General features: G+C 38.9%; 1 protein-coding gene across 1 annotated transcript in view; it reads right to left on the bottom strand.

Annotated features, from left to right (window-relative positions):
• Positions 1 to 8,613, bottom strand: part of KCNMB2 (potassium calcium-activated channel subfamily M regulatory beta subunit 2) — a 37,804-nt gene extending 29,191 nt beyond the window's left edge. Inside the window, exon 1 of the mRNA XM_040231510.1 lies at positions 8,496 to 8,613. Coding sequence (XP_040087444.1) covers positions 8,496 to 8,551 — 56 coding nt within the window. The 5' untranslated portion in view covers positions 8,552 to 8,613. The remainder of the gene's footprint in view (positions 1 to 8,495) is intronic.
• Between the last annotated feature and the right edge of the window lie 5,232 nt (positions 8,614 to 13,845).

The raw sequence follows: 13,845 nt of genomic DNA, 5'->3' as shown, positions 1-13,845 counted from the left end.
TTCCAGATCTCATGGGGTTTTTTTTCCTTTGAACTAGTAGGTATATATTTATATGGTCCAATTTGATTAATTATTATTCTGTTTTCATTCTTTTAAAGTATATGTTCCTTTGGGAGAAATGTGTTCATGGGAACAAATGATGGTCATGCTTAATAGAGTCATAACACTTAACGTGGGGTTTTGTCTGTGAACCTAATGTTATTATTGTCAGCTTATTAATTCACAGGAAGTCTTATTACTTTATGGATAAGAGAATAATGATGAGAGTAAAATTATGGAAACAAAAGTAGAAGTTCTTTGTTTTTACTTCTGCCTTTAAATTATCAGATCAATTTCCCAAAGATACTTTAATATCTAATCCTCATTTCTTTTTACCTGATTCATTAACACACTACATTTGATAAAATTCTTTAGTGAAAAATACAGAAGGAATAGAAGATTATGTGAATCATTCGGAGAAGATAGGATACCCTTGTAACATAAAGAGCCTTTGAGAAGAGACTTTGTGTTGACCACATTATTTGGCTCTAGTGCAACAGTGGTAGAAATAATTTTAAAAATACCTAGAATGACTCTACATATGGAAATAAAAATATTAAATATATTAAATATTAAATTTTTAAAATTACAATTAAAAATATTATAAAAATATAGTTCCAAAGAACTTATGGGTCATAGAATAAAACATGATAGAAATTAGGATTCATTTAGAATTGAATGAGAAGAAAACCTATATAGAGCAACTAGTGGGCTACAGCTAAAGCGAAACAGATAGAACTACATAATCTTAGATGTTTATATTAGATAAGAAGAGAGCTTGCAAATTAATGTGCTAGGCATCCAACTTAAAGATTTATTAAAAGATTAATAGAATATATTAAAAGAAAGTTTAGGGAAGACAATAAACACGAGTAAAAATAAATGGAATAAAAGATGCATTATATTAAAGAATCAGTGAAATCAAAGTTTAATTTTTGAAATGACTAATGAAATGGACAAACCTCTGATGAGAATAAAAAACTAGAAAAGACTCAAATATCAGGCATTTAAAAACCAAAAATACAGATACAGAATGAATTATAAAGATGATAGAGGATATTAAAAACAACTTTATAGCAGGATATTTAAAAACTTTGATATATAATTTACTCAAATATATAGGAAATTTTTACTCAAATATATAAGGAAATTCTTACAAACTTGTGGCTTATTGACACTGCTCTGAAATAACTAGAAAATCTAAATAGTTCTAAATCATTAAAAAATTGAATCAATAAAAAATATCCTCAAAATGGAAATACCAGGCTCTGATGATTTATAAGTAAGTTCTACCTATATTGAAGTCGCTCAGTTGTGTCCGACTCTGCGACCCCATGGACTGTAGCCTACCATGCTTCTCCGTCCGTGGGATTCTCCAGGCAAGAATACTGGAGTGGGTTGCCATTTCCTTCTCCAGGAGATCTTCCCAACCCAGGGATTGAACCCAGGTCTCCCGCATTGCAGGCAGACTCTTTACCATCTGAGCTACCAGAGAATCATTTGGAGAATCATATTCAGAGAAAGACTTGGTGGCATAAAGACAGAAATTTACCACAAATTAATTAATAGCTTTCATAAAATTTCAATAAAAATCATAAGAGTTTTTTTGGGAAGTAGGGTAGGAATGATTGGACAAGTTAATTCTAAAAATTTATATGGGAGTGCAAACATCTAAGGATAGCAAATACAATCCTGATTACAAAAGAATAAGGTGGGTGACTTTTGGTCCCGAAATCAAGATGCATTATAATGCTAAAGTTGGTAAGCTCAGGTGTGGTGTTTGTCTGAGGTAGACAAAAAGACTGGTGGGACATAATAGAGATTCAGAAACATATCCATGCATGTGTGGAAACCTAATACATGATATATGTGTACTTTTAGATCATTGTGGAAAGGAAAAACTATTCAACGAAAGGTGCTGAGCAATTGGTTTTCCATACATAAAAAAAGAGGTGCCTAGTTCACACCACAAACAAAAATCAACTTCAGGTGATTAAAGATTTAGTTGTGAAAGGCAAACCTATGGCCGTACATAAATTACCTGTACCGGAGCCTACCCTTTTGAACTTGGGATAGGAAGGGATTTCAGAATGTTCAGAAAATTGCTAACTGAGATCATACTAAAATTAAAAACTTTTGTTTATGAAAAGATATCGTAAAGTGAAAATACAAGTAAACTGGAAGAAGCTATTTGTACAGAATAAACAGACAAAATGTTAATAGAGGCTTAACAAAAGTTTTTAATAGTTTGTGTATGTACATGCGTGCTCAGTCACTTCAGTTGTGTCCGACTGTTTGTGAACCTGTGGACTGTAGTCCACCAGGCTTCTCTGTCCATGGGATTTTCTAGGCAAGAATACTGGAGTGGGTTGCCAGGCCCTCCTCCAGGGGATCCTCCTGACCCACGGATCAAACCCACATTTCCTGTGCTCCTGCGTTGCAGGCAGATTCTTTTACCACTGAGCCAAAACAGCCCCTTTTTATAATTTATAAGCATTTTAAATTATTGCTGCAGGAGCATTGGTCTCAGTATTTGGTCTACTATACTGTCAGGAAAGGAGGTCTTATTGCTATTTCTCTCCTCCATCTCTTTTCCTTCTCCTGGAACTCTTATTATTCACATGTAACTCTGATCCTTTTTCTTATGATTTCCATCTCTTTATACTTTCTCTCTGGATTTTGAGATTTTTCTTTCACTTTATCTTACAGTTCTTTCATTTTGTTTTCGGCCATTCTCTATGGTTATCATTCTATCAAGTTTTTAAATTAAAGAAAATAGAGGCTTTTATAAAGAATGCCTACATCAATAAGAAAAAGACAAAAATTCAGTAGAAAAATTGGCCACATTATTGAACAGGCATTTCACAGAAAAGAACTAGGGAAGTACACATGGTCTTATTAATCTGAAAAATGGGAATTGAAAGCACACTATCCTCTGGATAAACAAAAATTAAAACCCCCAACAACCTGTGGAAAATTCTTAAAGAGATGGGAATACCAGACCACCTGACCTGCCTCCTGAGAAATCTGTATGGAGGTCAGGAAACAACAGTTAGAACTGGACATGGAACAACAGACTGGTTCCAAATCAGGAAAGGAGTATGTCAAGGCTGTATATTGTCACCCTGCTTATTTAACTTCTATGCAGAGTACATCATGAGAAACGCTGGGCTGGATGAAGCACAAGCTGGAATGAAGATTGCCACGAGAAATATCAATAACCTCAAATATGCAGATGATACCACGCTTATGGTAGAAAGTGAAGAGGAACTAAAGAGCCTCTTGATGAAAGTGAAAGAGGAGAGTGAAAAAGTTGGCTTAAAGCTCAGAATTCAGAAAACGAAGATCATGGCATCTGGTTCAATCACTTCATCACAAATAGATGGGGAAACAATGGAAACAGTGACAGACTTTATTTTTTTGGGGGGGGGAGCGGCTCCAAAATCACTGCAGATATATGAATGACTGCAGCCATCAAATTAAAAGGTGCTTGCTCCTTGGAAGAAAAGTTATGACCAACCTAGACAGCATATTAAAGAGCAGAGACATTACTTTGCCAACAGAAGTCTGTCTAGTTAAAGCTATGGCTTTTCCAGTAGTCATGTATGGATGTGAGAGTTGGACTATAAAGAAAGCTGAGCATCAAAGAATTGATGCTTTTGAACTGTGGTGTTGGAGAAGACTCCTGAGAGTTCCTTGGACTGCAAGGAGATCCAACCAGTCCATCCTAAAGGAAATCAGTCCTGAATATTCATTGGAAGGACTGATGCTGAAGCTGAAACTCCAATATTTTGACCACCTGATCTGAAGAACTGACTCATTTGAAAAGACCCTGATGCTGGAAAAGATTGAAGGTGGGAGGAGAAGGGGACGACAGAAGATGAGATGGTTGGATGGCATCACTGGTTCAATGGACACGAGCTTGAGTAAACTCCAGGAGTTAGTGATGGACAGGGAAGCCTGGTGTGCTGCTGTCCATGGGGTTGCAAAGAGTTGGACTTGACTGAGCGAGTGAACTGAACTGAAAACCCCCAAATTCTAGAGCAACAGAATCACATCTACAACCGCTTTGGAAAATGATGGCATTGCGTGGTGAAGTAGAAGCTGTGCAGACTTTTGAACCAACTCTTTCTGTTAGGTGTGCAGCCTAAGAAATATTTGTACATATGAACAGAGGCAGATGCACAAGAAGTATTTCAGCAGCATTGTCAGTACAAAACTGGAAATAATGCTAATACCTACGGGCAATAGACTGGATGAATAAATGGTGGTATCTTCATATAATGGCATACTACACAGCAGACAGAATGAGCTGCAGCTACTCACATCAGCACTGATAACTTGAAAAATCATGGGATCATGTTTGGTGAAAAAAGCCTGCTGCAGAACAATTCATATGGTATGTTTCCATTTGTATAAAGTCTTCAAACATTCAGAAGTAAACAAGATATTGTTTCAGCATTCAGGTATGATTAACTCATGAAGAAGAGCAAGGGAATAATAAACAGGAGGGTGGTTATCTCCGGATGGGGGCTGGAGCAGGGAGGGGACGCAATTTAGGAAGCATCCTCAGGGGCTTCAAAAATTCCAGTTGTTTTATTTTTTAATCTTGGTGAAGGGTACTCACATGTTTATTTTGTCATCATTCTCTGTATGTTTTGTGTGCGTGCTAAGTTGCTTTAATTGTGTCTGACTCTTTGCAACTCTATGGACCGTAGCCTGCCAGGCTCCTCTGTTCATGGGACTCTCCAGGCAAGAATACTGTAGTGGATTGCCATACCCTCCTCCAGGGGATCTTCAGGGATTGAACCCGTGTTTCTTATGTCTCCTGCATTAGCCGACAGGTTCTTTACCACTAGCAATACCTGGAAAGCCCTCTCTGTATGTTAACGTGTGATAAATGTTACTTTATATTAATTCAACATTTAATAGAAGCAATCCAAAGAATATTTTATGAACTCAGTGGTAATATCCTTAGTCAATAACTTCTCTCTAATAGTTATTACTGCTGTAACTTTATTTTGCTGTAGCTCTATTTATTTAAAGTGAAACTTTCTTTTGCTTCCTGCAATTTAGAGAATAACATTGGCTCACCTAACAAAGAAATTTGATCAAAGAAGGAAAAGTATTCCTTCACATCGCTGGGCATTCCTTCACGATGGAGCACAAGGATATAAACCAGTATTTTGCATATAGCAGATGATCACAAAAACAGGACTGGCTTTGAATTAAAATAATTCAAAAAATTTACATTTTTGAAAAACACGTAAAGTTGACTTCAGATTCCTTTGAACAATAATAATTAGGCTTCAAATTTTTCAGTGGAGTTTTTCTTCCACTTAGTTACTCTGCCTGCCTATAAGCTTGTTTCCTGATGTTCTATCTCTTGAGGAATCCTAGGGAAGCCGATAGCCTAACAGGTTTGGCTCTGGTCTCAGAACAGGCAGTGTGGTGTGCCTGGCCCCTGGGATTGTCGGGGGAAACACAGCTGGAGAAGCTGGATGTATAGAGGCCAGGTCTGCAGGATAAGAAACTGAGGGTGGAATTATTACAAGCAGTTATGGGCGGTAGTTCCAGATAACCTAGTTAATTTATCTCCAAATAATTAACTTGAGGACCTTGATTATCTAGATTTATGATCAGCCATCATTGCCTTTCTTATCACCATGACTACTGCCACCAAGAGAATTAGGCAGAGGCATAGCTGCCGTTTAAAGTCATGCTTCTTGAGTCTTGTCCTACAAGAGTCTGTGAATTAGGCAGTGAAGATGGAGATGTGGTCAAGAAAGAGGTACAGACAAATGTACCAACATCAAACTAAGGATGCTGGCATAGTACCAGATTCTATTGCTGTATTCTTTGGCTGTTGTTCCATTTGTCTTTGACTTTGCAGGCCAGAGTCATTCAGATTGATTTCATAAAACTTGACATCCTCATCCCATAAATAAAGCTTGCTGAAAATGATTTACTTATAGTCAATATTTTAATTATTTTAAATCCCATGATTATTGAAATCATGCTCTGGAAATAAAACCATGAAGGTAGTGATTTAAGAATTTTATAGAATCTTATTTGTGCAGAATATGAAGCTAATTATTTGCTCATTTTAATTCCACAAATATAGCCAATATATCATGTTGGAAAATTTATTATCTCCTTTGACTCACAATGTTCAACTCTGTTCTGACACTGTTTTCCCCTATGGGCTTGACTGTTCACTGCTGCTCTGTCTCATGTTTGATAAGGGCCTAGCTAAGCCATAGGGTGAAGGGGACAGAGTGCAACCTTGGGTTTAAATCTTGATTCAGTCACTGGCTAGTTGTTGGACTCTTGAAAGTTTACTTAAACTCTTATCTTCAGCTTCCTCAATTGTAAAATGGGCGTAATAATCCTTATCTTATAAATTAGAAGAGACAGTTTATGAAAACATGTAGTGCAGAGTAATTGCTTCTTAAATATTAATCCTTTTGCTTGTAAAATTTATATAGACAGCAAAATATATTTAATTAAGTTGCTCAATGAGAATAAATGAAAGGTGAAACAAATGCATCATGCTTCCACCTGCTCTGATAAAACCTTCAAAATCTGAGGGCTGGCTGTGACAGTCACAGCATTCCTATAGGGCACCGAAAACTGCCTTCCATACCATCACTGGTAGTGACATTTTTTTTTTTTTTAAGACATGAGGAAATTTTATACTAAATATGGAATTTAAAAATAATACATAAAATTTCAGTCTTATTGTAAAGGTCTTGCTGAAAGATGATTCAGCTAAGCTACCTGAAAGCAAATGAAAAATAACTTGATTAAGCATTGAGAAAAAGCATGTGAAAACCTAGTAATGAACAAAAACAGTAAATTTTCAGTTGATCTGCTTCTCTCATGATGAGTACCAAGACTTTGATCAAACACTAGTTGCCTTCTGAGCTGTAATTTTACTTAAACATTGTGTCATTATTTTTTTCCATAATTAAGATAATATAACATTAAAAAGCATTTGAAAAATGGAGGAGTAGAAAACATACTTTTACTTCCAGGCTTTTTCCCACGTATATTTTTTTATGGCTGCAATTATAGTTTGTATGTAATTTTTCAGCTTAAATTGTCAGTTAATATTATGCTCAGACAATTTGAGCTGCTAAGTGACATATTACATTCTATGATTTATTTAACAGATTTTCTATTGTGAATATTAAAGTTGCTTCCAAAGTTTTGCTATAATACAAAATTATTGTGAGGAGCAATTTTGCTTTTAGAATTTTAAAAGGATTTTATCTGTAGGGAAATATATATTTTTAAAAGGAAAAATAGAAGTACCAGTTATTTGAATTTATACTCAAGTAAACCTCCTGCAGGTCCTTTTTCTTGTGCCCAATGCCATTTATCAATTTTTATCAGATTCTGCAGGCAAATGAGTCTTGCTTAAGTTGCAATATTCATATAGGCAGTTGTGTTTAAAATTTAGCTTCACTAAACCCAAGAAACAGCACCAGGTCAATAAGAAAAAGACACAGAAGAAAAAAGAGAAATCAAATATTCAAAATGGCCAGTGAAGTTTGTGAATGCATTTATTTCCAAGGCAGAAGACTGGATTGGACTGAATAATTATCATTTTGTCTTTCATTAAAACTGCCTTTGCCCTTTAATCTTTTTTGCTTACCCCCTTCCCATTACTCCCCAATGCCAGGCTACTTTTCCAAGGAGTTTGAAGGCTCCCTGGACTTGTCCATCCTTTTTTCATTCTATCTTAGTTTTTGCTTTCCTTCCCTGCCATATGTCCAGTGTCTTGAAGAATTTTTATCATATCAGCTCAGTATTTATTGAGCATCTACTATGTGCCAGGTATGGCGGTAGGAGGTGAAAATTCAAGGGAGACTAAAACACAAATTCTGTGCTGGTCAGGAGGATATTGGGAGGTTTGATTGAATGGGTATCTGAAGACAGAGATAGAAGTAGCCAAGAGGCCAGTGTGTGTATAAGTACAGGGGTAAAGAGCATTTGGGCTTCCCTCATAGCTCAGTTGGTAAAGATTCTGCCTGCATTGTAGGAAATCTGGGTTCAATTCCTGGGTCAGGAAGATCCCGTAGAGAAGGAAATGATAATTCACTCCAGTATTCTTGCCTGGAAAATCCCATGGACATAGGAGCTTGAGGGGCTACAGTCCATAGGGTTGCAAGAGTCATACATGACTTAGCGACTAAACACCACAAACCACCACCACCAAAGGGCATTTCTGATAGGCAATAGCGTTTGCAAAGCTATGTAGTAGGAGTGAGCATGGAGAGTACAAAGAGGAGAAGCCCAAAGTGCCTGAAACCCTGTTCCTTCAACCCAGAGCCCATTCTACCTTAACACTTGAAAATAGAAAGCTCAGTTGCCTAATGCTTTCTCCTTGGTGGGCTTTCTGTGTATTCTGGTTAAATGATTCCAAAAAGCCCCCTGAGTCCGTTATTTACCTTTTCTCATCATGTCTGTAAGATGAAGAAGTCCGGCCACTGGTCCATATAAACATCTTAGAGGATGTTGGTCCAGGGGCTTCTTTCCTTAGGGTGGAAGTCCTGGAGGAGTGGTGAAAAGACCTAGAAGAGATACACACTGAAGTTAAAGCCATTACTTAAAGTTTGGGGAACTTTGTATCAATGCCTGCTCAGTCGTTTCAGTGTGTCTGACTTTTTGCAACACCCTGGACTGTAGCCTAGCAGGTTCCTCTGTCCATGGCATTCTCCAGGCAAGAATACTGGAGTGGGTTGCCGTGCCTTCCTGCAAGGGATCTTCCCAACTCAGTGGTTGAACCCATGTCTCTTGTGTCTTCTGCATTGACAGGCAGATTCTTTAACCACTAGTGTCACCTAGGTAACCACTCTGTATCAATAGCACCAGTAAATCTCGGTGGATTGACCATCTTAAGTAAGACCAGGTTTCTCTTGCTGTAAGGCAGCAGAGCTCAACTCTGGCTGCACATTTAAGTCAAATGGGAATCTTAAAAAATACTGAAGCCTGGATCTCTCCCTCAAAAATGTGCATTCAGTTTTTTTTTTTTTTTAACTTCCTAGGTGTTTCTAATGTATTGCTAGGATGAAGAGGCACTGCTTTAGGGAAACATGTTTTCTAATTGATGTTATTATCATATTCCCTCCAAGATATCTCCTCCAAAAATATAATTTGGTAGAGTTTTACTTATATATTAGACGCTTTGTGCAGCATGTGGGATCTTAGTTCCCCAACCAGGGATTGAACCCGTGTCCTCTGCAGTGGAAGTGCCAAGTCCTAACCACTGGACCACCAGGGAACTCTTTATATTTGGTCCAGTTTAGCATTCTATATTTTTCCAAAGTTCTGGTTCAGGGTTGGTTCTATTCCTCTGTTCCTCTTCAAGTTGTTTTCCTTGATGCTGACAGATGTGACACGTTAGTGACGACAGATCATCTTTTAAATGTGTTCAACTGTGCCAAAGCTGAAGGTTCATCCCTTGCAGTTGGGCCTCTGAGAAAATCATGGCATCAGTGGCAGCAGATATTCACTGCTCCTAAGGGCCAGGTTTATAGGATCCAGAGTCAAGATGTTTGAAGACTGTTGTGTTCTTTTGGTTATGACATGGTTTCAGGATTAGTTCTTTCATCTTGAAGTTAGAGATATGAAATATCATAACATTCTTAGTCACATATATAAAAGTTAAAATGACATTTAAGAAATAGAGAAAAAGAAGAAAGGTGATTCCTTCATGGATGTGTGGTCACTCATGGATTTCCTTTAGGTTGAGCATGATGTTATTGGTAAGCATGAGACTGGAAATGATACTAAGTACTATATACTATATCTGGGCTTCCCCAGTGGCTCAGCAGGTAAAGAACCCACCTGCAATGCAGGAGACCAGGAGGCTTGGGTTCCACCCCTGGGTTGGGAAGATCCCTTGGAGGAGGGCATGGCAACCCATCCAATACTCTTGCCTGGAGGAATCTTATGGATAGAGGAGCCTGGCAGGCTACAGTTCATAGGGTTGCACAGAGTCAGACATAACTGAAGTGACTGAGCATGCACACACTATATTAGCTACTACATGCCAGGCAATTTGCATATATTATCTGTGTATGTGTCATGAAATGTGTATGTCAGGGAACTTCCCTGGTGGTCTAGTGGTTAAGACCCTGTGCTTCCAATGCAGGAAGTGCAGGTTTGATTCCTGGTCAGGGAGCAAGATCCCACATGCTGCTCGGGTGTGACCAAAACCGTAAATAAATAAATAAAGATTAAACGAAATAGTACAAGATTTAAAAAAAAAGAAATGTGTATGCCAATATCTTTGTGATGCTTATATTATGAAAACCATTCAAGGTAGATAATGCTATTATTTCCAGGCGACAAACGATGCTTTTAGGAGACTGAGCTATTTGCTCACATTTAGAAAAGGTGGAGCCGTGTCTGCTTGTCTCCAATCCTTGTGTTTTCTGGAGAAAGATACGTTATAGTCTAGCCCAGAGAGTCTCAGTGTACATAGGATTTACCTGGAGATCTTGTAACCATGCAGATTCTGATTCAGTGAGTCTAGGGAGGGAGCCCAAGAATTTGCATTTCTAGCAGGCTCTTGATGATGCTGATATTGCTGGAGGAAACACGAAGCACCTAGGACTTAGAGCATGTACTCAGAATGAGTGGTTGTTATTGGCCTAGTTTTTTTTTTTTTTTTTTACTAATTAGCTGTGTGGCCTTGAGAAAGGCACTTATCTTTGCAGGGACTTAGTTGTTTTTAATCTGTAACATGAAAAGTTTGAAATTGATAACCTCTGAGATCCTTCTCAGCTCCAAAATTTTGTGACTCAGTACATTGAAGGATGAATTAAGGTGTATTTAAATCATTGTGTACTGACTTCCTGGAAATAGGTCTGGGAATAGATTTCCTTCTGTAACCCTTGGGTCAGCATCAGAGATAGAAGGAACAGAGGCCATGGGAAGTGCTTGGGGTTTGACAACCAGTATAAATGCAAGATATAATACTTCTAGCATTGGTCTCTCAGGATGAATGACAGGAATGAAAAGATACACCTGAATGGATGCCCTGGACCATTTCAAAAAGATTTAGAAGTTGAATCTGCTTAGCTCTGGGATCTGGGACATTTAAAGTTATTTAAGTTTCCTTTTGAACATCTTTAAAACAACACATAAGATAGAATAGGAATTAAATTTGTTATTAGAACTAGACAGTCTTTGAAAGTGAAAGTGTTAGTTGCTCTGTCGTGTCTGACTCTGCGACCCCATGGACTGTAGCCCATCAGGCTCCTCTGTCCATGGCATTTTCCAGGCAAGAGTACTGGAGTGGTTTGCCATTTCCTTCTCCAGGGGATCTTCCCAACCCAGGGATTGAACCTGGGTCTCCCGCATTGCAGGTAGATTCTTTAACCTTTGAGCCATTAGGAAAGCCCAGACAGTCTTTAGGAATGAATGATTTGTGTGTGTGTGTGTGTGTGTGTGTGTGTGTGTGTATGTGTGTGTGTGTGTGTGGTTAGTCGCTCAGTCGTGTCCGACTCTTTGTGACTTCATGGGCTATAGCCTACCAGATTCCTCTGGCCATAGAGTTCTCCAGGCAAGAATACTGCAATGAGTTGCCATTCCCTTCTCTAGGGGATATTCCTGACCCAGGGATTGAACCCAGGTCTACTTGCATTGCAGGCACATTCTTTATCACCTGAGCCACCGTGTAAGCTAAATGACCTACTTTATAAGAATGAAGATTGGCTTAAACCTTCAGGAAGGTATTTCAACACACTGACTCTGGTGGAATCTTCTGATCTTTTTAGTCACTCCTCAAAGGTTGGATTGGAGCAGACAAAAAAAGGGGCACACTTTGAATTCAGGTAAAGCAATAAATTGCTGAGCTCCCACCATCCTGTTACTAGTTATAAGCCAGGCTTTAATAGACACACCATCTATATTATAAATGATTTGAAATTATTCCAAGTGAAAGGGGCTGTGGTGATTTTAATATACTTAACAATGCTTTCAGACTATGTGTCATCCCACCATTGCACACTTGCACTGCTGTTTGAAGATGATACAGAAGGGAAGAGATGAAAGGTATACTTATTCTAATTAACTGTCTAACGATTGTTGGAAAGGACTTAATGACTCCTCAGCTTATCCTAAGAAGTGGATTTGGAGTTTCTCCACCCCAGTTTTCTTTTACAAACTGTTATTTAAAACCAGTTGAGTTTGTTGTTAATTAAAATTAAATGAGTAGCTTTAAGGACAACAGTATAAAGGTTCTGTGGAGGTTGAAAAAAGTTCCAGGCTTCAAAGAAACACCCAGAATATGTTAACAGGAGTTGGTTTGGTGGGTCCCTCAGCTCAAATGCAGCTCTCCTGAACGTCTCAAGTAACTAACTCTGTTCACTTTATAAGACAAGCAACACCTCATTTGAATTATGATCAGAAAACTGATATGGAGACAAAGAAACCACTTTATAAAATTTTGTAATTTGGAATCCTAGTATGGAAAAGAGACCTGTAATGGTGGATGCTTGGGGCCGAGGGCAGGGGGAGGAACCCTGAAATGAATTCTGTCATCCAAAGACCAGGAACTGGGGTGAACCTGGCTGAGCCTCGACTTTGCAGGTAAGTATGGTCTGAAAACCAGATGCCCTAAAAGACATAATCTCAGTTTTGAATGAAAGCAGGAATCAGGGAGAATGTAAGAATTTCTTTGCCTCAGGAATTTATAGAGGGCCTCTTTCCATTTCTCAGGCATACACCTCGGTGGGTTTCTACCTCTCTGACTCAGCTCACATTTCCACTCTGGCTCCCGTTCCTGCCGGGTGAATGAGTTCCTCTGTTTCCAAGGCCATCTCAGGTGTCATCTCTTCTGTGAAGCTTTTTCTCACTGCCGCAAACAGCTTCCTCAGCCTGGCTCCCAGTTCTTGGTACCCGCCTCTGGTAGAGCAATGCCGTGGGCCTCCAGGGCAGGGCTGCGTCTTATGTCCTCTTTTGGCACAATGCAGGACCCACAGTGATGCACTGGTCACGTTCACTGCCTGCCTTGACCATCTAAGTATCTGTTGTTGGAAAGTATGACCAAAACAGCACATGAAATACTGACCAGCTTAAACTGGTTTTGCTTCCTTAAAGCAGGTTGTTGATTAATCAAACCTGCAGTTATTTTATAGAGACAGCATTGTGCATCTGCAGAATGGAAACTCTGGTCTTCAGGATCACCCTGGCCAAGAATCTTCAGTCTCTGGAACTCAAAGAATAAAAATGTTGCCACCAGAGCCCTTTATGAAGCAAGAAGTCCTTCAGTAAGGAAAACTTGGCTTCCAGCAGTACTAGTAGTTTATATAGACTGATTGGAGAATAGCCAATCAGCTTCCAAGTTTGCAGTTCTCCTAACCCTTTAAAACCCACCTTGATCCCTGGATCTCGGAGACAGATTTGAGAGGCTTGCCTCCTGTTTTCTTGCTGGTCAACCTCACAACAAAGAGCTTTCTTTTCTCCAAAGCTGGTGCCATTGTATGGGCCCCTGCTTTGTAACAGGACCATAGGTTCTGATGTTGGCCTTCTGTGTTGTGGCTCCCTACTGCTGGACGCACTGTTGTCTCATTCCAGGTCATTTCCCGAGCTCAGGATGCGGTTCTTTTGCCCATTCCCTACCTCCTCGCTTTCCTTCTCCTGATTGTACCGCTCCTTCCGCCTCTCTCTCTCTCCTCTTATTTTTAAAAAATATATTTATTTTTGGTTTGGCTAGGTCTTCGTTGCTGTGCGTGGGCTTTCTCTAGTGGCAGCGAGCAGGGGCTACACTAGTTGCAGTGCGTGGGTTTC

The sequence above is a fragment of the Oryx dammah genome, unplaced genomic scaffold (assembly GCF_014754425.2).
Source record: "Oryx dammah isolate SB20612 unplaced genomic scaffold, SCBI_Odam_1.1 HiC_scaffold_2, whole genome shotgun sequence".
In the NCBI taxonomy this organism is placed as follows: domain Eukaryota; kingdom Metazoa; phylum Chordata; class Mammalia; order Artiodactyla; family Bovidae; genus Oryx; species Oryx dammah.
This window is presented reverse-complemented; position numbering and strand designations above follow the sequence as displayed.